This window comes from Prunus persica, chromosome G6 (genome assembly GCF_000346465.2).
Source record: "Prunus persica cultivar Lovell chromosome G6, Prunus_persica_NCBIv2, whole genome shotgun sequence".
In the NCBI taxonomy this organism is placed as follows: Eukaryota; Viridiplantae; Streptophyta; class Magnoliopsida; order Rosales; family Rosaceae; genus Prunus; species Prunus persica.
Window position 1 is genome coordinate 977,338 of NC_034014.1, and position 21,389 is coordinate 998,726.

Sequence of the window (21,389 nt, forward strand, 5' to 3'; positions counted from 1 at the left end):
AAGGGCTTTGCATGTGTACATAATCAGCCAGCATCTTTTTTGGACGAATATTTTGCTCTGTGTGGCTTCGGTTGAATCATTGTGATGTCTACCTACTTTTTTTATCCCAAAGCTTTAAGAACCACTCATGTTTCTCCATGTGTGCCTTTGATCTCTCCTAACTCCTTCCCCTGCTCCATCAACATCTTCTTTAAGTAAACGGTTAACAACATCAACTTTTGGGTCACGACACATTAAGGAAAATTGCTATTGGTCCTTGTCAAGTTGTCAGCCAGGTGAAGGAACGGCAACACCTAGGACGTACAAGATTATTATTTCTTTTATTATGTTAAGGATATCCTTGCACAGATTATTTTTTTAAAAATTTTAAAAAAAAAATTTTAATATTTTATTTTTAATAAATACCACAAGATGTCCCTACACCCGAAGAGTGGAATTAATCCCAACTTGGAATTCAGCTTGCCCATAACCACAAAGTGCTTTCAACGAATTTCGAACCCCTACCATTGAAGCACTAGATAGCTCGCCAGTTATATTTAGGCTCTCTATAAATCCGTCCAAACCCGAAGTTGCTGCTGCTATTAAATTTGAAACAAAAATGTTGATAAGCAAATTGCTATATAATCCTTGAAATTGAAAGATTCTGATCATTAATGCCCTTATTTTAATTTCCTTCTCAACTAATAAACTTCAGTCATACCCCATGACTGCCTTGTGTGCCATAACCTCATGGTCATCATGGTCATTTAACCATGCGGCACAACCTTGGACACCCGAACATCAGTGCAGCCATGGTTAGAAGCACACGGCCCGCATGTAAGATGGTCAAAGATACACTGATGCCCATTTCGAGTTAAAATTACTTGTAGAAAGACATTAGCAAACAATCAGTCAATATCCATCTATAATCTTGCTTGATGCAATGGATAAGTTTCAAGTTGATATCATTATGCTAAAGTATCCGAAGGTGAACCGATCAAAAACAGAAAATAATTTTTACTGAGTAGGAATCATAAAGTTCATAAAGGCATGGACCCTTTAGTGTTTAATTCAGACGTCCTCAGGTATGACCACCAAGTCCTTGAAGCCACAAACAATGCGTATACATACCTCAGAATATAAAGCAACTAAACCAAATGGGGATAGAAAACAATCATCAATTTACATAACTATTTACAGTGTCTCAAAAATGGAAGTTCCAAGTACATGATTAGTGGATAAGCTGGACCAAATAACTGAAAAAATTACATGCTACCCTCTCAGTTTACCAGAAAACATTGGGATACTTACAATGATACACAAAGGAACAAACAACTGAGTCACTATACTCCAGTATTGGGGTTGTTTCCAGCAAGGACAAGAGAGATCTCCAACCCTCGGCTGAAGGCCTGGTTGAACATGAGCCGCGTTTGGAAAGTCGATACAAATGGGAACCATGACGACAACGCAATGGGTATGAATATAAGCATTCCCATACCAGCATCATATAGAAGGGCAATGGAACGGATGGATTTCCACAAGCCCAGTTTTTTCATCAAGGGTTTCCAAGCTATAGCAATCTGGAATTCATCAGACAGATTAACGTATAAATGGGAGGACGGGGACATTAATCTGTTCCTGAAGTATTTCAGTCAGGCTACATTATATCAAAAGAATCATTTTATGCAAAATAGAAAAACATAATTTCAACTTGTTCCAAATATTCTTTTGTATTAGGTCTCCCATGGGGGGGGGGGGAGGAGAGAGTGGGGTGGGGGAGAGAGAGAGAGAGAGAGAGAGCAGCTAGAGAGTAGCCAATTACACAAGGCATATTTGTTATGAAAATAACATGAAAAGAGAAGTGGATTAGTAAGAGAAAAAAAGAGAATTAGAAATGAAGAGACTTACAGAAAGAATTCCCCACCCAGTGGGGATAAAAGCTAAAATGGAAGCAAATACGTCTGCAACTGACAAATCTGAAAGTTTAACTGCAACTGCTAAACCAGCAAGCGCCAACAAGAAGGAGACACCTTGAATGAAGCGCAACAGAAGCTGAAAGTTAACTGATATCTTCTGGCTGAAGGTGAATACCTGTGAAACCAAAGCAAAAGAATATTAATTACAAACAAACAGGACTTGCATCCCAAGATTTTGGCTGAAATATATGAATTTTTTTAATTAATTTTTTAAATCAAGTCATTCTTCACCTTGAAAAGAACTATAAGCACTGCCAGCACAGCCCATGAGACGCCATACACCTACGGTAAAACACGAATATTAGGACAAATTCATGTATAAGAAGATGGGAAAATATCAGCTTATATACAGCCCAGAAATTGCTGAACATGGCATAGACAACAAAGCAAAACAGTTAAAGATGCTCTCCATGTGCTAGTTTTCAGAGTCAGTTCATATGATATTCAGTTATCTTCTTCACCATGCCAGCCAAGGCAGTTGCTTAATAACAGATAATAGATAGGCCTTTTGTATTCACCAAAACAAAAACAAAAAATAAAGGCTTTATACACACTTTATTCCTAAAAGGATCAAGACTTGAAAATAAATGACACAAAAGACTAGTAAGTGAACATAGTCCCACTCTTCACATACTCTTGAGTACAATTTGAGTAACGGATGACATAAGGAAACAGCCCAATCACATCTTTAACAAATGCTAAAAGATTAAAGAGATAAACTCCATATAGCCATTTTTCAAATAAAGATAGATTTAAAGAAAATAATAAAAGAAGAAAACTGTTGTAAAAAGATACACATCAACACAACTGTATAAAGGAGTTTCATCTATAGCTCATGCATGGCTTTCTCTTTGGAAGAAAACAGATACAGGGTAAAATGGGTGAGTGGTAAACTGAAGCAGCAAAATTTGGCGGGAATCAGATACAAGCCAAAATATAGGAAAACTGGATGCATTTTGAAGGAAATAGAAAAGGCCCATATTAATTTAAAATAAACAGTTACCGTCAATGATGTATCATCTCCTTTCACATGTAGCTTGTAGACAATGCCATACTGGAAGATAAAGAATCTCAAACTCAAAATTGTCTCTGCAATCCTTCCTCCAAACGTCCGAATATGTGCCTGCAGATGAAACCTCAGGAACATAAACAAGGGAGTAGAAGTAACGCCGCAATTGATCTAATAAAAATAAAATAGACAATGAAAGCGCATTATTTCACTTGGACGGTGATTAAGGAGGTAAAAAACAAGGACAAAGGCTAAGAAGAACAGTGTAACATAATGGTTTTACTAGATGATGACCCAAGATAAGAAGGGGTCTAGGGGGCAGACATATCAAGCCAAAACCTTATTTTAAGAGGGGCTGTTTCTGAAATAAGCACAATTACCAGGTTTCTTGGGGCAAACCCAACCCCTAGCAACTGCCACTAGTGCAGTTCCCATTTCGGTAATGTCCAGAACCATAATCACCGAATGGGTAAGTTGCCAATCCCCCTTCGTAATGTATTGTATCTCCTGGGTTATATGGGTGATTCCAGACATACCACCCTACCCTATGGTGATTTTTTGAAGCATATGCTCCTGGGGTGGTGCAGGCATGGACCAGATTCTTTCAGAGGACCAGCTTTTTAGCAAGGTATGGAATGCATTGTTAAATATTTATTTGATTCCTCAGAGCAATCCACAGAGAGAGAGAGAGAGAAATTATATATTTTAAATCTATACAAGTTTCTGTGGATGGAATTGTCCCTGCAAGTAATATAGGGTTTTTAAAACATATTATATTGGCTTAATTCAAGACAGGTTGTGTTAGCTTATAGAGTTTCAATCAAATTGAACACATACTTATAACAGGTGACTCCAGCTTACTGCAACCTAGAACCCAATATCCCACCCTTAAGCATATGGTAACTGCTAAACATTAAGATAAGTCAACACAAAATTCACAGTACCAAATTACACAATAATAATACTATTACATTAGCTTATGGTCTAAAATGACAAGCTTTCTTACTATGTAGGTTCATCATTAGGGAATTAAAACACCAATTATTAACTAGACATAAAACGAAGTTGTCACTTGTGAAAAGCTCTAACAAGTAAAGCAATTGAAGGGCCAAAACTGAAGATAACAAACAAAAATATTTTTCACGTTTCGGTTGAAAAACAAGCAGGCATCATCGACCAGAAATAATACCAGTTCTTCCTCCCACCAAGCTTCCCAGCTTTCTTCACCCTTAACTCCAATTCCACCTCTGTAAAGAAGCCAATTTGTCCAATCTCGAAAATCCTCCACAATCCTGAAAGGAAATATCATGGGTTATCCAGTGAAGTACAATGGGAAAAAAAAAAATTCAAAGCACGGAAATGAAAGGAAACTTACTTCTGCCATTCAAACCCAGATGGATTGAACAAATAGGGAGCAAATAGCCAAGAAAGTGCCATAAACCAACTGGTAACTGTGAGAAGAACGTATGCAAGAGCACCCCCATCATTATAACCATATGCAAGATACACTACCAACAAAAGCACTACTTCCAATCTGAAGACAAGAATAAAGTCAACTGGTTAAATAGACAGGAAAAACCAGAAACCGCTTTATCATCAAGATGGGTTGGGTTTACCTTAATAAACATGAAAGTAAAGTAGTCTGAGAAGAGAGAAGGGGGAAGGCTAAAACAGAGAAAACAATAAGGAACCATACCCTTTAACAAAATGACTACGGGAGTAGAGCCTGTAGTTCTCTGAGAATTTAATATGACGGACAACAAATCCCCTGCCTGTTGCTTGATACTGCTTAGAAATAAGCATAAATTGATATGCTATCCACAAAAGACATTAATCAAGGAGGAAAGGAGAGCAGGAAAGCTAACCCTTGCACCACCATGAAGAATAGTTCGGCCAAAATAATGTGTTTTTGTACCCAAGGAGAATGTGAAGAAGACAGCACAAAGCTGCAGCTGCATTGTGAGAAAACTGACTATGGCCTGCAGCAGGAGTCAATGGAAAAAGTGACGAGTCAACAAAGGAGAAACTAAACTTTCTTTGAAACAACATATAAAATACTATACCAGAATTTAGTGAAAGCTGAAAAATATGCTATTCAGGAGGAACCTGAAATACTTTCAAGCACCTCTTGAAAGACCTCCCTGTTTTCAGAAATCACACCAACCTCCCTATCATAATTGGTTCTAAATAAATGTTCACCTCTAAAAATGACTTGCACAATAGAAGCAGAGATTTGAAACTTATGTTACGCACTTAGAATAGCTTTTAGTATCACACCTATGGTATTTAGGAAAACAGGTTTAAAATGCACGTCAAAAATCTTGAGAACAGTGTAGATACAAAATTAGATCACTTAAATACAAGTCTGTAAACAGGAGGGAGGTCTAAGGCTAAAGGGGCGCCAAACATATATAAATATGTATAACAGGTAATTACCCTTAGGAAACCTTGTTCCAAGATGCAGCCTAAAATCATCGGGACAGCAGTGAAGATACCAATTTGGATGAGAAATTGTGTATTAAGAGCGGCAGTCAGTGCAGTATTCTTTGTTACCAAAGCTCTGTCTTGCAATTCTCCTTCAACCCCAGATAATGCCTGAAACAAGAATATGTTACCATGAAAATAAATAAGAAAGTTCACGTGAGCACACCCACAGACACATGCACAAGGGAAGCATTCAAGCATAAAATGACAATGCAAGCTTCAGCGCATTCAGCCTTACAAGTTATTTCTACAGTACCACATCTGCATCATCAATGGAATATAATATTACTTAGGGATTTTACTCTATCACACACATGCATGGATTGAAGTAAGCATGGCCATATATCAACACAGACAGACGATTACTACTAGTGAGTACAAATCAGAATTTAGCATGACGTCAGCGAAATTTGCACTTACCAAATATGCTTTCCCGTAGAGAAAAATAAATACCATCAGCACTGTTAACTGCACAAGGGAAGAAAGGAAGACTTGTGAGATAAAAAATCAGTAGCTTACTGAAAGCTTTCAACATGTCAACTGAAAACTGTTCCATTTCTTCAAAGGCAGTAAACATGTGGGAGTATGAAGCTGTAAAAAGTAAAAACTAGAGAACTTTGTTCTGTGACATACACAGTATCAGAACAATTACAAAGGGAGGGTAATATTCCTTTTACAACATAATGGAACTTTAGCATTATAGTATCTGTGTGCTGAACCAATTGATGGGGGACAAAGCATTGCAGCTTGATATTGAGGATCAACTAGAGATTTAGTGACGCCAAGATTCAAAGAATAAGCTACATTAGGAATAACTAAGAAAACTATTTAGGAAGAGCATGTTTAATAGCAAGTTATGCACTTCATACAAAAAGTTAATGTTTTTCTTTTTTGCGTAGGAATACAAAGAATATAAACACCAAAACAGTTGCACGTAGAAACCATTTGCTTATTAACAGCATTTCTACCGTCAATTCATTTAACCCCAATAAATTACAATAAGCACAAAAGAGAGTAAAGTTAACCAACAATCATTATACCATTGTACAAAAATAGTAGCCAACGGTGGTAAAATAAAATGATAGCATCCGGAAAAAATCAAACTGCTGCCCCAGCCTGTATACATCTCGACTTAGAACTTGTTCACCATTACCACCAGCAACCTTCCCCTCAAATACAGCAATTTGATTGAGCCCAACATCTCGTCCCTTGCCAACCTGTAAATTATTATTAGAAACTCACATCGTATGGCTGTCCCAAATGAGGAAAGAAACAGACTTACCTGAATATACTCATGGTGAGTAACATTCCCTTGGCGTAAAGTTGAGTTGAATCCTGCATAATAAGACCAACTGATGTTTGAGTTAAATCCTTCAAAAAGCAAGTTGAAACCTCTATTGACACCTATGGCGCCAATATTTTGTCTTCAAATAGCAAGCGTCTCAACAAGCATTCTAGGAGCAATCCAAGATATACCAAACAATCAACACCCTAGGGTTAGTCTCAAACAAAAAACAAGTCTCAAACAAAAAACAAAAAACAAAAAACAAAACAAAACAAAACTTGATGATTTTGGTTTGTTAACAAATAAAAATTCAGAGAGGTATACAGAGTGCACAAAGACGAGAAATGGAAAAAAAAAATTAATACAAAGAAATTCATCAACCAAGAGTCATACCTGCAAAGATATCTTCACTGATGTTAATTACACGAGAAGCCTTGCTAATACCACCTCGTGTTATGTGGAAAACTCTATCAAACACATCAGGATGACCATAATGCATACGCACCCTGTACATTGCTTACAATGTCAGTTTCATGTATGGATTATAAAGATCCAGGGACGCTGACAAATTCTTTGGTATCATTACAATGGACTTACTTCAAAGGATTTGCAAGAACACGCTGGGCTAGAGTTACAAAGCTTGTTTCCTGATTGGACATGAATGATGCTAAAGAAGAGACACTGCAGAAAATATAAATAACCATTTAAAACAAATAAGACAAGTTGCTCTTTCCAGATAAGAGTAGAAGGACACAATTTAAACATACCTTCCTGTGAATACATGTTCCCTGACACCAAGAATTGTAGCATTACGCATACCATGATCACAATGGAATTCTTCTAGTAGATTTCTCATCTTCAAAGCTTCCTCAAAATAATTATCCTATAGACAGTACAATAATATTGGGCAATCTCACAATTAGAAAGAGCTGTGAAGAATAAGCTCATGTGTAAAAATTAAAATTAAAATAATAATAAACACTAACCTCCCTACTGTCTTTGTTCTAAAAGAGCATTCTTGATTTAAGAAAATAAAGATGGTGCAACAATTACCAAGCATTTAAATGACTCAGAAAACTATAATCAATTTGAGTTGACCTAGGAGCTGTTGTTTAGCTAACTGCATGAGCAATTGTGCACGTAAAGTGCTAATATTGTGAATAGTAGCTTTAGGAAGATCATATTCTAAGCAGATTATCCAGCTAAAGGCTGGTTTACACATTCCATCTCCCCACCCCAAAAATAAAATTTGACCATATTCCCCTCCTGTTTATTTTACCCTTTTTACAAAATTTCACCCTCCTGTTTATTTTACTACAGCTGGCATGGTATCATTTTGAATTGGCCATATTCCCCTCAACCACTTCAATTTTTCGATCATAACTTTTAACAACCAAGATGGAAGAAACGCACCAAATATATAGTGTAAACAAGTAGTCTACACCAGCTTGGTATGAGTCTCTTAGCATTACCACAAAATCTCTAGCAGTGACACCATAGCACAAAATATGAGACATCTAAAAGAGGAAAAAACAATTGGTTACCTGATTCATATCAATTGTCTGAATTGCACTTCCACGAGTAAATACAATTGCATGGTTTTGATTCTCAGGTTTTCCTTCACCAAGTTTCGGATTTCCAGGCAGTTTTATGGAGTAGATTTCCTGTAAAATCCAAGTGATAGTGAACATAATATCAACATGAGTGCAGAGAGGTAACATATTTCTTAAAGCATATCTACTATAACATCCTCTAACCCAAAACTACCACATATAGCAATTTCACAAAATCAAACTACACAAGTAGATCTTGATTGGCATTAGAGTTTACGAATTTGACATTGAGAAAAAAACTGCAAGAGCTTGTGGTAATAAAAAGTGAAATGAGAAAAATTCTTGCATGGCATTAAAAAAATCCAATTACCAAGCAATTTAAAAGTTAGTTCCACAAGAAAGATCTCAAATCCTCATTTGGCAAAGCATTTGCAGTACTGACTATGAATTATTATTTTTTGGTTCCATCTGCTTAGAATGTCAGGTCATCAACTATTTTTTCACAAGTTATTACATAACATCATGATAAACAAAACAAGGAGCCAGAACAGAAAAATCTCGCCTCTGTCTTTTTCCTATATATGTTTAATCAAACGACTCAACAAATCCCAAAAGCTCTCTCAAGAAAAAGTTGCAAACCCCTAATAACTGAACCACCAAAATCCTGACGGGATAAATAAATTTATAAAATAAAATAAAACTACAAATTGAAAAATATAAGAGATACATTAGAATGGTAAATATGTTCCCCCCAAAATTTAGGCGTGATCATTAAATGGACAAAGTAAAATTATGTGGCATATCATTAAAGAATATCATTAAGAGATAAATTAACTGTCACTAAAGACTGGAAAAGAGACGGTAAGAAGAAGAGTGAAATTTGATAATTAATTTGTCATTAAAGATTGCAAAAGAGCCAATAAGAAGCATTAATATGAAAATAAAGATTACTGACATACACAGAACGAGGAGCCAGAACTACAAACATATAGCCTTCACCTTTTTTGTAAGCATACAGTCGAACTAGTGAACAAATCCAAATAAATAAAATAAATAAAGTAAAAAAACTCAAGAAAGTGATGCAAATCCCAATATCTGATTCCATAAAACCATAAAAGAGGACTTGAGCTTGTAAGCAGAACAAAAATTAGAAGAAAAATAAAGATTATTGAACCTTATCCTTCCCATTGATATCAGCCTTTACGAGTTTTGAGTAGAACTCTTTGTGCACTTTAGCATCCTTCAAAGTCTCAACTTCATCAATAAAAGCAACCCGAAGAGCCTCATTTCTAACAACAAAATAAATAGCAAAATTAGATGCGCAAAGAACAGACATAATTTTTACAAACATATGCACCAATAAGAAAATTACAAACAAAAATTTCATTGGAAAGAACAACAAAATTACAAGGAGATGGATCAGCAACAGTCCATCCAAGAACAGCAAATGGAAAACTACCACCCAATTAAGAGAGACAAGGAATCTAATTCTCGCCCATTCTTCTTGTAAACTGTCTTGATTAATAATAATTTTGTGTTTCTTAGGGAAAAGAATGGGTGATGGTTGAACTCTATCCCAACACTCCTGTCCAACAATTGGAAGGACTCTTCCTCAAGAGGAGAAGAAAAAGAACCTATCCAATCTGAATCAGACCCACCTATCCTGGATGGTAGACAAAAAAATTGAGGACTGTCCAAGCCGGTATCACACAAGCCATAACAATGTTGCCACCCTCACTCCCCTCCAACAAAAAAGAAAAAATCTCACACACAAAAACCACATAGGACTGCAGAAGCCACGCACATGAAATTCAAAAATGTGAAGAAGAATGAAAGATAACTTGGTTTTCCCATTGATATTTAGCTCTATGCAAACTCACCTTTGCATCAGCAATGCTATATCCGCAGCCTCAGGTTTTTGCCCTTCTTTCTGTTTTCCATATATTTGACATGTAACTACATATGTAAACTTCAGGTCCGCCTGCGCACGTGCTTCAGGAGATAACTCAAATGCTCGAGTATCAGCTGTGTCATTACTAGAAATTGCAGCCTCCACATCTGATACTACCAACACATAATGAAAAGGCTCAGAAACCAGGATAAAATAGGGGAAAAAACAGTTGCAGTAGTAATAATAATAAAAACAAAAGGTGCTGCCAACCTGCAGAATTCATTCTCTCCAAATAGGTCTGAAGCATAAGAGCTTTTCTATAATACATCATCCCACGAACTGCGTATCACACAACTCAACAATTTAGCAGAAAACCATGAATTCACTAAGACAAGCATGCACACATGTATGTGTTAGGAGTGAACTAAATGGCATTAATATATTACAAAGGGAATTATGAAAGCCAAGAACATTGTAGCTGTGTCGACCTTACTAACCACTAAAAATAGGGGCGGGCACACCTAAACCGTTAACCAGACATATGATGTTGGTAATGATTTTTCAAAACCATAACCAACCATGATCACCTTAGTTCAGTTTACCGAGAATTTCGGTTTCAGTTTTCGACCAAATTTCTAATTCTTTTTAAGGAGCTGTTAAAAGCTCTCCAAAAAATTCAGCATGCACTTCTCCTTCATAAAAACATAAGGGAGGAGTGCATGTATATTTGGTTATTGAGCTTGAAAATACCAATTTCGAAAATAATTTTTCATTTTTTTTTTATTTTTTTATTTTTTTAAATGGAAACAGTTTTTATTCAAAATTTGAAAGGATCAAAAAGGAGGACATTTAGAACACAGACAAGAAAGAAACACTAGCCAGTGAAACAAACACAAGGCCACTCAACACAGAAAAACAAAACACCCAATCAAAAGATAACCCCTTAAGATACTACAGCCAGCGGATTGCGCATAATTGTGGGATAAGATATATCCTTAAAAGCAAGGGAAGTTGATGCCCAAACTTCACTCTATCCCATAACTCTACCACTCCCACTCCCTTATAATCCTCGAAGATTCTCCTGTCACGTTCCAGCCAAAGGTTCCAGATCACTGCCTGCATCAGACTGCCCCAAAGGATTTTAGCTTTCTTTCCCCTTCCCAAAGCATCAAATTTGATGGAAAAAAGTTCGAAACAACCTTTCGGTATTACCCACACAGTGTTAACTTCCTTCAGTAATGTCTCCCACAACTTTAGAGAGAAAGGGCAATGAAGTCCACACTCTCCCCCGCCTTATTACATAAAGCACACCAGTGAGGGCTAAGGCACATATAGGGGCAGTGTCTCTGTAATGTATCACCTGTATTTAGTTTTACCAACACCGCTTGCCACACAAAAACCTTAACTTCAGAAGGAGTCTTGGCTTTCCAAATTTGAGTGTTAGGAGAGAAAGCCTCCCCTTCACCAACATCTTGAATATGAGAACAGAGAGAAGACAGGAGAATAGACCGCAGGGGTCTAGCTTCCATCTTCTCTTATCCAATCTGGAAGTGACCAACCTCACCCCATTCAATAAGTCCAGCAATCTAGCCACCTCCGCAATCTCCAATTCATTGAGATTACTCCTGAAGCCAAAATCCCAGCTGCCGGGGAACCCATCTGAGTCCACAAATGAGGAAATATTGTGATTTTGCTTCCAGGACAAACTGAAAAGTCTTGGAAACACCTCTTTCAAAATACCACCCCGGCTCCAATCGTCCTCCCAAAATCTGACCCTAACTCAACTTCCTACCGTGAAAACACAGCCTTGAAGGAACAAATTATAGCCACTAGAGATGTCTCTCCAAGGGCTGCGAACCCTTGAATTGCAGGTTTAGCATCCCACCCATTTGTATCCATTCCATAAATGCTTCTGATCATTTTATGCCAAAGGGCGTGAGGTTCATTAGGAAATTGCCACAACCATTTGGCCCGCAAAGCCGCACTTCTAGCCTTCAACGAACCCAACCCTAACCCTCCAAAGGATTTTGCTTTACCCACAATCTCCCAACTCACAGCGTGGTTTTTTTTTCCCATCCAAACCTTCTCACAAGAAATCGCTCATAAGCTTCCCAGTTCTATTGACTACTCCAATGGGAATCCAGAAAAGGGACATGTAGTAAATTGGAATACTACTCCACACTGCCTGAATTGTTGTGAGTCTTCCCTATTTGGATAAGCAGGCTCTCTTCCACTTATGCAGTCTTTTCTCCACCTTTTCCAAAATGGGATCCCAAAACTTGATCGCTCTAGGCTTGCCACCAAGTGGAAGACCCAAATACGTCATAGGCCAAGCCCCTGCCAACTCAATCAACAGCCCATCGTCAAGAGTAATACCAACTAAAGAACATTTCGATTTGTTGATTTTCATACCCGACACGAAACAGAACAATTCCAGAATCTGACGGAGATTATTCCAATACTCTTCGTTATCTTCTATATAAAAAAAAATGGTATCATCGGCAAACTAAAGATGGGATACCTCCACCAGCTCGTACCCAGGAAAAAGTCCATGAATCTGATCAGCAACTTGAGCCTTCTCCATAATTCTACTTAACACGTCGATCACCAAAGTGAACAGGAAAGGGGAGAGTGGGTCACCTAGTCTCAAACCCCTGGAGGCCCTAAATTTACCCCTAGGTCTTCCATTAATCATCACAAAGAAATTGGCCGTCTCAAGGCATCCCCGGATCCAGCTTCTCCACCTGTCCCCAAAGCCTTTCCTATTCATAACCTCATCTACAAATCTCCATTCCACATGATTGTAGGCCTTCTCAAAATCAATTTTGAACACCAACCCCAACCTGTTGAGCTGTCGACTTTCCCCCACCACCTCATTGGCACTCAAGGGAGCATCCAAAATCTGCCGACCCCTCACAAAAGCACCTTGAGGGGTCATTTGGTACTGGGAACTGTCATGGACTGGACTAAATCCTAGGACTGTCTTGAATTAGCTCGGATTGGCCCAAGCTAGATTAAGTACTAACCTATGTTTGGTGCTGTGCCGGACTAAGAAGTTGGATTGTAAAAATAGTGAAGACCTATGTTTAGAGTTGTGTTGGAGTAAAAAATAATTATTGTAATAATTAATTTTAATTATAAATAAATAAAATTCTAATATTTATTTTAATATTTGATATTTACTTTTAATTAAGGATTTTGACCTAAAAATAAATAATAATAAAACAAATATTTTTTAATATTTTTTAAAGGCTAAAACTATCTTATCTCTTCTTCTTTTTTTCTTTCTTTCTTTCTTCCAATTCTCTTCTTCCTCACGACTTTTGATCCTTCCCTCATTTTTGCCTTTTTCTCCAATTTTCTTCCTTGCCAAAAACTCTTCAGTTGTGATTCTCTCACAAATTTTATCAATTCTTTCTCTAATTTTCTTCCTAATCACTTTTCATTACTCAATTTGTTCATACGATGAACGATTCAACTCAATCTCACGGCTCACCATCATCTTCTCCACTCTCCACATCTGTCATGGCTGCTTCAACTCTTGCGTCAATTCATGAATCACGGCTTCTATTTGAGGCCCCCCAAAGTTGGAGCCCATGGTCGTTGCCTTCCAAGCTCAAGGACGACACCGTGCGCTATTTTGATAGCCAAACAGAGACCCAAGCCTCGTCGTCCCTGACCCACATGTACAACCAGAGCTCAGCCTTCGACGACCATTAGCAGCAGCAAGATCTCAACGCGATTACTAGGTTTCAAGCCTTTTCGATGAACTTGGGCTCGAAAGTGGAGGACTTGGCGTCCATTGCCTTGACTCGTGTCTAAGTGAAGAAGAAGAAGAAGAAACTGGTATCGCATTGGACTCGTGTGTTTTGTTTAGTGAGCTATCTGTTGTGCGAACCATGTTTCAAGCTCGCTATATTGGAAGAGCGAGGCAATTTGTACTGTTGGGCTATATAATCTCATTTCAGTTAGTCCCCTCACCTGCCAAACATGGGAGTACTATCTAACTTCGTCTTGTCCAGTGAGGCCTCCCAAACATGCCCTGAGAGCTAGATATAGTGCTGCCCAAAACTTCCCGCAATCTAGAAGCCAAGACTTTCGACACCATGTTATACAAACTTGTCACCAAGCTGATAGGCCGGAAGTCACTAACTTTAATGGATTCCTTCTTTTTGGGAATGAGGCAAATAAACGTCTCATTTGTGATTGCATTGATTATACCATAGTTGAATAAGTCCACCATGACTTTCATAAGATCCTCTTTCACAATATCCCAGCAAGACTGGAAAAGAAGCATGCAAAACCCATCTGGACCTGGCGATTTATCTGTCCCATAGTCAAAAACAGCCCTTTTAACTTCCTCCTCTTCAAAGGGCCTTTCCAACCACTCAGCCTCCTTTAACACAAATAGCATTCCAATTCAAACCTTCCAAACACCACCCCACCTCTGCGTTGCTACTGTATAGATTTTTGTAAAAATTAATGATCTCCGATTCAATTTCCCCTTCACTGACAACCACACCAGAACCCTCTACTTCCAGCTTCTGAATAAAATTCCTTTTCCTTCTGCCGCCTGCTATCCGATGAAAAAACAGTGTTGCTGTCCCCTTCTCTTGCCCACTGAATTTTCCCCGTCTCCATTTCACCTCTTCTTTGTGAACTAAATCACTCACCATAAGGTATAAATCTTCCCTTTCTTTTCTCAGATTATTATCTAGTCCACCCTGCCCTAAAACCTAAACCCATCCAAATCAACCTAATAACATCCTAATAACATTCCAAATTCCAATAACAGGGTGACATGTAGGAAAACATTAATTTTTACAGGGACCTTCAGTTCAGATAATATTGGTATATAAAGTATAATAACAAATAAATAATTTCCAAATCAACCATTGTGTAAAGGTAATAATTTTCATCTGCAACTCAACTGGTCCGCTACCCAAATGAATTATACATTTAGTTAGGATCTGCAATTAAACCCAAATGACATCCATCTATTTTCAAAAGGCTTTCAATGCATAATGGTACTATAACAATGGGTAACAAAAAAAATTACATTTTCTCAGACATATATTTTGACAAAGACAAAATTTGTTAAAAGAAAAAGTAACCGATAAACATCATATATATATATATATATACACATGAAGGTCTTTACTTCAAGCATATATGATGTTGTGTATCAGTTACTTCTTTCCCTTTCCTTTTTTTATATTTTATTTGGACAATTACTTTCTGAAAAAATGTAATTCATATGTTAAATACGTCAAAGCATTCGAGGAAGTATAAATTCACTAGAGGCCACCAGTACCAGGAAAAATACTGTAGAAAAAAAGGCATCAATAGATGAGAAATTCATTACCGACCAAACCAAATACACCATCTCTACATTTTAAGCAAAACAAGGTCAATAAGGAGATGAAAACAAGGAAAGCCTCAAACTAAACAGTTGTCTAACAAAACCAAAGGAGGTGAGGAGATGATGAAAATTTAAAACAAACTCTACTAGAAACAATGAAAATTAATCAAAATTGAACTCAACTAATAAAAAGGTGTTTGAGGATGGGTGGGTGAGCGAGAATATACCAAAGACATTGCTTGAGAAAAGTATTTACCAGTTCTGGCCAATGTTTGACCTCGGTAAGAGGCCCAAAACCGAAGCTCAAGGATATCAGTGGCATTGTCAAAAAGTTCTGAGTCAAGTGCATTTTCATCACGGCCAATTCTGGCAAGAAAGTTCTTCCACTCATCTGCCATTAGAAATGTTAACATTAGAGGCAAGACAATGAAGAAAATCTTGTGATATAAATGTAAAAATTTGACGGTCATGAAAGACCAATCATGTAGACCATAATCTGCCTAATAGCTGTAACCAAGAGAGAGAGAGAGAGAGAGAGAGAGAGAGAGAGAGAGAGTCAATGTCTACAAATAGAAGCATAACATTAGCCATTGTTTCATTGAAATACAGCAAATACAAATCATATCAACCGAATTTCTGAAATATTCATTCACAACAACTTATTAGTGATATCCCAATCTTTTCCTCAACAAACAAGGATGTATAAGGAGAGAGAGAGAGAGAGAGAGAGAGAGAGAGAGAGAGAGAGAGAATAAGGGGGTTAGGTGGGGTGACATCACCCCTAAGGATGAAGTACGAGGCTGAGGGCATAAAAAATTACATTTACACTCTGTTGCCCCGATTTTGGGGGTATGAGCGTATCCAATATGGCACCGATATGTATTGTAGACTTTTCTGGCCTGTTGACTTTATGATACGGCTCCAATACTCCATAAATACAGTCACGATACACTCGTGATACGGTTGTGATACGTCAAGGAGTAAAAGCGAAAATATGTTGAAAATTATGGGGTGATTTTGAAAGTTATTGAATATTTGGGGTTAGAATGTATACTTAAAACTTGGAATTTTAAAGACCCTGCCTCTGTCAAGAGGCTAGGTCTTTTGGGCGATTCAGACGGCAACCAAAAAAGAAGAAGGAAGAAGGAAGAGAACCCACCAGCAATCGCCGTCGCACCCATCGCCGGCGCCATCTCAGATTCATTTGGTTGGGTGAGTTTCTTACGCAGCTCAAGGTTTTCTTCTTATTCTTTTAATACACTGCTGTGTTGTTAATTAGATAATAGGTATATGGGTAATATTGGGGTGGGGATGCCTGTATATTCTTTAATAAGCTGTTGTGTGGTTAATACTCATTTATGGAAATTTGTCAAGAAGCTTGACAAAGATGGTAAAGCCGGTGGTAATAGTTTTGTTTAATTTGTGCTTTGTTTAAGGAGATTTGAATGAAGTTATGTGTTTTGTTAATGTTTTGAACTTGTTATGGAAAAAATATCAATTCTTCTATTTATATTATTTTTTAAAATATATATTTTTTAATCGCCGTATCGATGCCGTACCCGTATACTAGTTTTTGGAGCTTTTCCGTATTGGCGTATCGTATCGTATCGTATCGCTGTATCCGTATCCATATCAGTGCAACATAGGATTTACAAAATACTCCATAAATGCTTATGTTTTTAAAAGGGAAGGGGAACAACACGGTAAAATATAACACAGGTAACCAGGCCAATTCTTGTAATTATTAAACAATAACTATAACCATAATGTATCACCTGAGCAGACTTTGGCGATAAGCAACTAATTTATTGACCAACTTTGGGGGCTTAATTATGAAGGAAAGCACATCAACCACATCATAAAACATGCAGAAACAATAATACTAAGATAACAAAATGCTACCTGGGTAAATTTTTTGAAGGTAAAACAATATTGATATTCCATCTTCATTTTTCTTCTGTAGTTCAGCCATACTATAAAGCACAATCTCAGCATAATACGGAGTAAACACACTGCATGGCATGATCAAAAAGATGAGAAAGCTAGATATATCAAGCACACCTTAATCTTAAAGCAATGGAAATGAAGAACATATTACCTAAAGGATAACATCTCGCGGACTGGCTTTGGTTCAGGCATCTCCATGAAAAGGGAATTTGTGAAGAACTCAAGCCGGCTTCTGGCCTCCAGATTTTTGGGAATATTGGCAGCCGAATCTTTAATGGTTAACAGGGAATGCAATCTTTTAACTTGCGCTCTCTGCATTTCACGGTAACTATCAATTCTCAGATAGAAGCAGAAGCACAATTCAGCCATAAACATAAACAGAGAAATGAAGAGATTCGGTAAAACTACTCAAACATACCAACTCAGGATCTTTGGGCCACTTCAACTTTGCAAACAAACGACCTTCTGTCCTTGCGTTCGACAACAATTTCCATGTTTCATAGTTTCCCCTGAAAGTTGCAGTTAATAAAGTGATATGATTAGAAGAGAATCAAACTACTATTCTGTTCACACTAGCATATATCAAAAGTTTAACTGACCTCATGTTAACAGAAAGGACATCGTGATGCACAACGTCGTAAAGATCTTGAACAGCCTTAACTGCACCTTTCTCCAGTTCTGATGTCCCTCCTCCTTTCTGTATAATGTAGTATATGCTTTTAGTGAAAAGAAATCAAAGTAATGGAATAAAGCACAAACAAATAATTATCCGACAATATCAACTTTTTCTTAAATTTGAGAGAGCTGCTTTCTCAAACTTAAAACATGGCAGATCTTATTCGCCCAAATAAAGTTGACACAACCATGATCAAGATTTCTAAGAATGTATTAACCCACCCTAAAAGGCACTTCACATACTTTCAGACCCAAGTCTCCAGAAAGGGCAAAGAGAAGAATTTGAAGTCGAAAACCCTCCATCACATTTCCCTTTTATTTTTTCCTATATTCAAGTTATTACATACACACGTGTACAATAAATAGAAATGCTTATGACTTACAAATTACAATGTAAAAGGCCTTCAAAAATAACAATATCACATTAACGTATAAAGCATCAAAGTTCAAAAACTCAGAATCCCCCTCTGAGCAAGGATGAAAAATATTGGGCGATACTCCCACATATTAGTTGATATTTTGTTTTTAGGAGGATTTAGTCAATAATTCGTTGAGTAAAAGAAACATCTACAAAAACAGAAATTAAGTCCACAGCACCTATCAGTAGCTAAAAAACATAAATACAGCTCAAATACATCTAGACCCACAGAACAAGGCTCTAGGAAACAACAACTCTTAAGTCTGACAAGATAGCAAATAACCTAACAATCTACTCAAGACATCAACAGGTGCAAAAAGCAACAGGGGAAAAATGGTCTGCTTCAACGACCTAGATGCTCCAAAATTGCACAGGGCAAAAAGACTATTCACCAAATTAGCAAAGGTTGCATTGAGTCACAAAAGACATCAATTAATAAGAACCAGAATTACATCAAGGATCCAAATAAGTAATACAAACCAGAATTCCCATTAATGCAGTAACTCTTGATATCACAAGTGGCAGCTTATTCAGTTGAAAATCAACATGAATACTTTTCTTAGCTATGCTCTCATGAATATCCTTGTACACTTGTTCAACCCTGACAGAAGGGAATATAATTACAATATAAGGTTTTTAATTCCTAAGCTCAAAGATGTGCTCATGAGAACCCATATTAGTAAAAGCAATCCTATCTTCAAACATAAACTTACCACATTGATCCTTCACCATCCAATATTTCACTTAAGATAAGCTTAAGGGTTAGGAAGCACTCCTGGACAGCATACTTCATATAGTCATCTCTTGAAATTCTCTCCAAGAGTTCATCTTGTGAATCTCTACTCTCAACAGCAATATCTTTGGCCACAAATATCTACATAATCAAATAGTAACTACATGAAACAAAATTTATGTGGTACTATATTCCATTAGAATTAACACATTAACTTTAAAAAATACATAACATTAATAATTTTTTTTTTAAATAACCTTGCTAGAAAGAAGAAAAAGGGGCCACTGAACCATGGGAAGCTTTCCAGAGTTCTTAGGCATGGCAAGCAACTCCATTTCTCTGGAAAAAAAAAAAGTGAAAATATACACCCAGTTGTACAAAGAATGTAGAGTAAAGAAAATAAAATGAATGGGATAATTTCAACACTCACAAGTTGGTGATATAATCTTCTTCCCTTAGATTTCTTATTATTTCATTCCAAAATGGAGAGAATCGACCAGCATCAACCTTGTTCTTCTCCATGACCTTGAAACACAAACCCAATTAAGCTTCCCTTATATACCCAAATATGGTCCAGAATACAAAAACTGTATACAAAGAACTACTACAACTGTAAAAGGTATCTAAAATGTCAAAGCACCAAAAACAAAGAACATCATATTACTTTTTTTGAAGAGAAACAGCAATTTATTAAAGTAGAAAAGCTAGTTACAAATAATGGAGAATGAATCCACTATCTGAAGAGAAAATAAAAAAATACAACAAAAGACCCCTCAAAGAAACACGCAGATAACAATACGCACAGTATTTGTTTTTCCAAAGAAAAATGTAACCCTGAGCAAAATTTGTTTAATGGAACAATGATGTTAAGAATACGAGAAATAAATTTTGGACCCGAGAAGGATCAAAACTATAATCACATAATGAAAATCAATTACTAAACTTGACATAACAAATATAGGAAACTATTAAAGCATAATTTACATGCAAAAATAGACGACCATCAAAGGCCGCATCCAAATTTATGAGAAATAAGGAAAATTTTACAATAGACTTAAATATTATAATAAAACCCTTCACATAAGACATGAATGATTTAACAGACTTCAGCTACATAAAAGTAATTAATGATTAATTATATTTTTCAACATATAATAGCTCTCATGTTTTCCACACTTTTTCTGACTCACCTCACTCGAAGCCTGACCGGAAGTCCTGCCAAAAAATTTATAAAAAACAAACAGCATTCAGATGCAAAGATTTGAGAAAACAGAAAAGACAAAAAAATTGATTAGTGGTATCAATATTTATATGAGAAAACAAATCAATTGAATGAGACATATATATATATATATATATAACTAACCTGTTAGGAAGAGGCACATGAAGAGTGCCCATAAAAGCTCTAGGAAACTGCTCAAAAAGTTGATGAAGTGCTTCCAATGATCTTATCTGGAGATTATAATACAAAGATGAAACATTTAAGTAATATATAATGGAAAATTAAGCATCAGCTGTAATAACACCAACAATAACTGACCTCTCCAAGTCGATCTCTTGCTCCAAGCAAGAATCCCCACACACCAGATATAAGTGTGTAAAATACATGGAGATCTAAGAGATAAATCTGCAAGAATAAAGAGGAACATAGCAAGAGGAAAGAAGGAAAAAAGAAAAAGCACAATTAAACCAGAATTGAGTTCCAGGAAAATAAATTCTCTCATGCCCCTGTTCCTCTTATGGACAGAATTTGCAATTGCCTTAGAATATCCATCTAGTTTTACTTTTGACTTTTTAGCTGCCATTTAAAACTACTTTTCTACCCCTTTTTGCGACGTTTCAAAAGCCGCTTAGAACGGATCCCGTGTCAACATTGACACTGATCTTATAAATATAAAGTTTAATAAGCATAAAAGTTGCATGACTGCAGACTTGAATGAATCAAAATAAACACAATAATATTGATGATAACAGAATTCAAACTTACACATATCACAGGAGCCCATAAACTAGCAACTGTCAGAGCATTATGATTGTCTGCAAGCACACAGTATTTAAACAGTCAGAGGTATAATTA

The 21,389-nt window shown here is 36.7% G+C and overlaps 1 protein-coding gene across 3 annotated transcripts in view; it reads right to left on the bottom strand.

The window, feature by feature from the left end:
- The window catches only part of LOC18773766 (callose synthase 9), a 31,889-nt gene continuing 11,478 nt past the window's right edge, over nt 979-21,389 (bottom strand). Inside the window, exons 19-50 of one of the 3 annotated variants that reach the window (XM_020567480.1) lie at nt 21,300-21,349; nt 20,853-20,939; nt 20,679-20,764; nt 20,503-20,527; nt 19,743-19,837; nt 19,570-19,651; nt 19,293-19,453; nt 19,060-19,180; nt 18,086-18,183; nt 17,905-17,995; nt 17,638-17,798; nt 17,442-17,551; nt 15,796-15,930; nt 10,448-10,516; nt 10,167-10,350; nt 9,461-9,575; nt 8,278-8,397; nt 7,501-7,616; nt 7,331-7,414; nt 7,127-7,239; nt 6,731-6,783; nt 6,489-6,665; nt 5,869-5,916; nt 5,401-5,559; nt 4,830-4,943; nt 4,661-4,749; nt 4,340-4,498; nt 4,154-4,256; nt 2,959-3,078; nt 2,187-2,237; nt 1,888-2,070; nt 979-1,559 (exon numbers count right to left, since the gene is read on the bottom strand). In XM_020567480.1, coding sequence (XP_020423069.1) covers nt 1,323-1,559; nt 1,888-2,070; nt 2,187-2,237; nt 2,959-3,078; nt 4,154-4,256; nt 4,340-4,498; nt 4,661-4,749; nt 4,830-4,943; nt 5,401-5,559; nt 5,869-5,916; nt 6,489-6,665; nt 6,731-6,783; nt 7,127-7,239; nt 7,331-7,414; nt 7,501-7,616; nt 8,278-8,397; nt 9,461-9,575; nt 10,167-10,350; nt 10,448-10,516; nt 15,796-15,930; nt 17,442-17,551; nt 17,638-17,798; nt 17,905-17,995; nt 18,086-18,183; nt 19,060-19,180; nt 19,293-19,453; nt 19,570-19,651; nt 19,743-19,837; nt 20,503-20,527; nt 20,679-20,764; nt 20,853-20,939; nt 21,300-21,349 — 3,596 coding nt within the window. In that variant the 3' untranslated portion in view covers nt 979-1,322. The remainder of the gene's footprint in view (nt 1,560-1,887; nt 2,071-2,186; nt 2,238-2,958; nt 3,079-4,153; nt 4,257-4,339; nt 4,499-4,660; nt 4,750-4,829; nt 4,944-5,400; nt 5,560-5,868; nt 5,917-6,488; nt 6,666-6,730; nt 6,784-7,126; nt 7,240-7,330; nt 7,415-7,500; nt 7,617-8,277; nt 8,398-9,460; nt 9,576-10,166; nt 10,351-10,447; nt 10,517-15,795; nt 15,931-17,441; nt 17,552-17,637; nt 17,799-17,904; nt 17,996-18,085; nt 18,184-19,059; nt 19,181-19,292; nt 19,454-19,569; nt 19,652-19,742; nt 19,838-20,502; nt 20,528-20,678; nt 20,765-20,852; nt 20,940-21,299; nt 21,350-21,389) is intronic. The other 2 variants (XM_020567479.1, XM_020567478.1) reach the window with 2 other exon arrangements.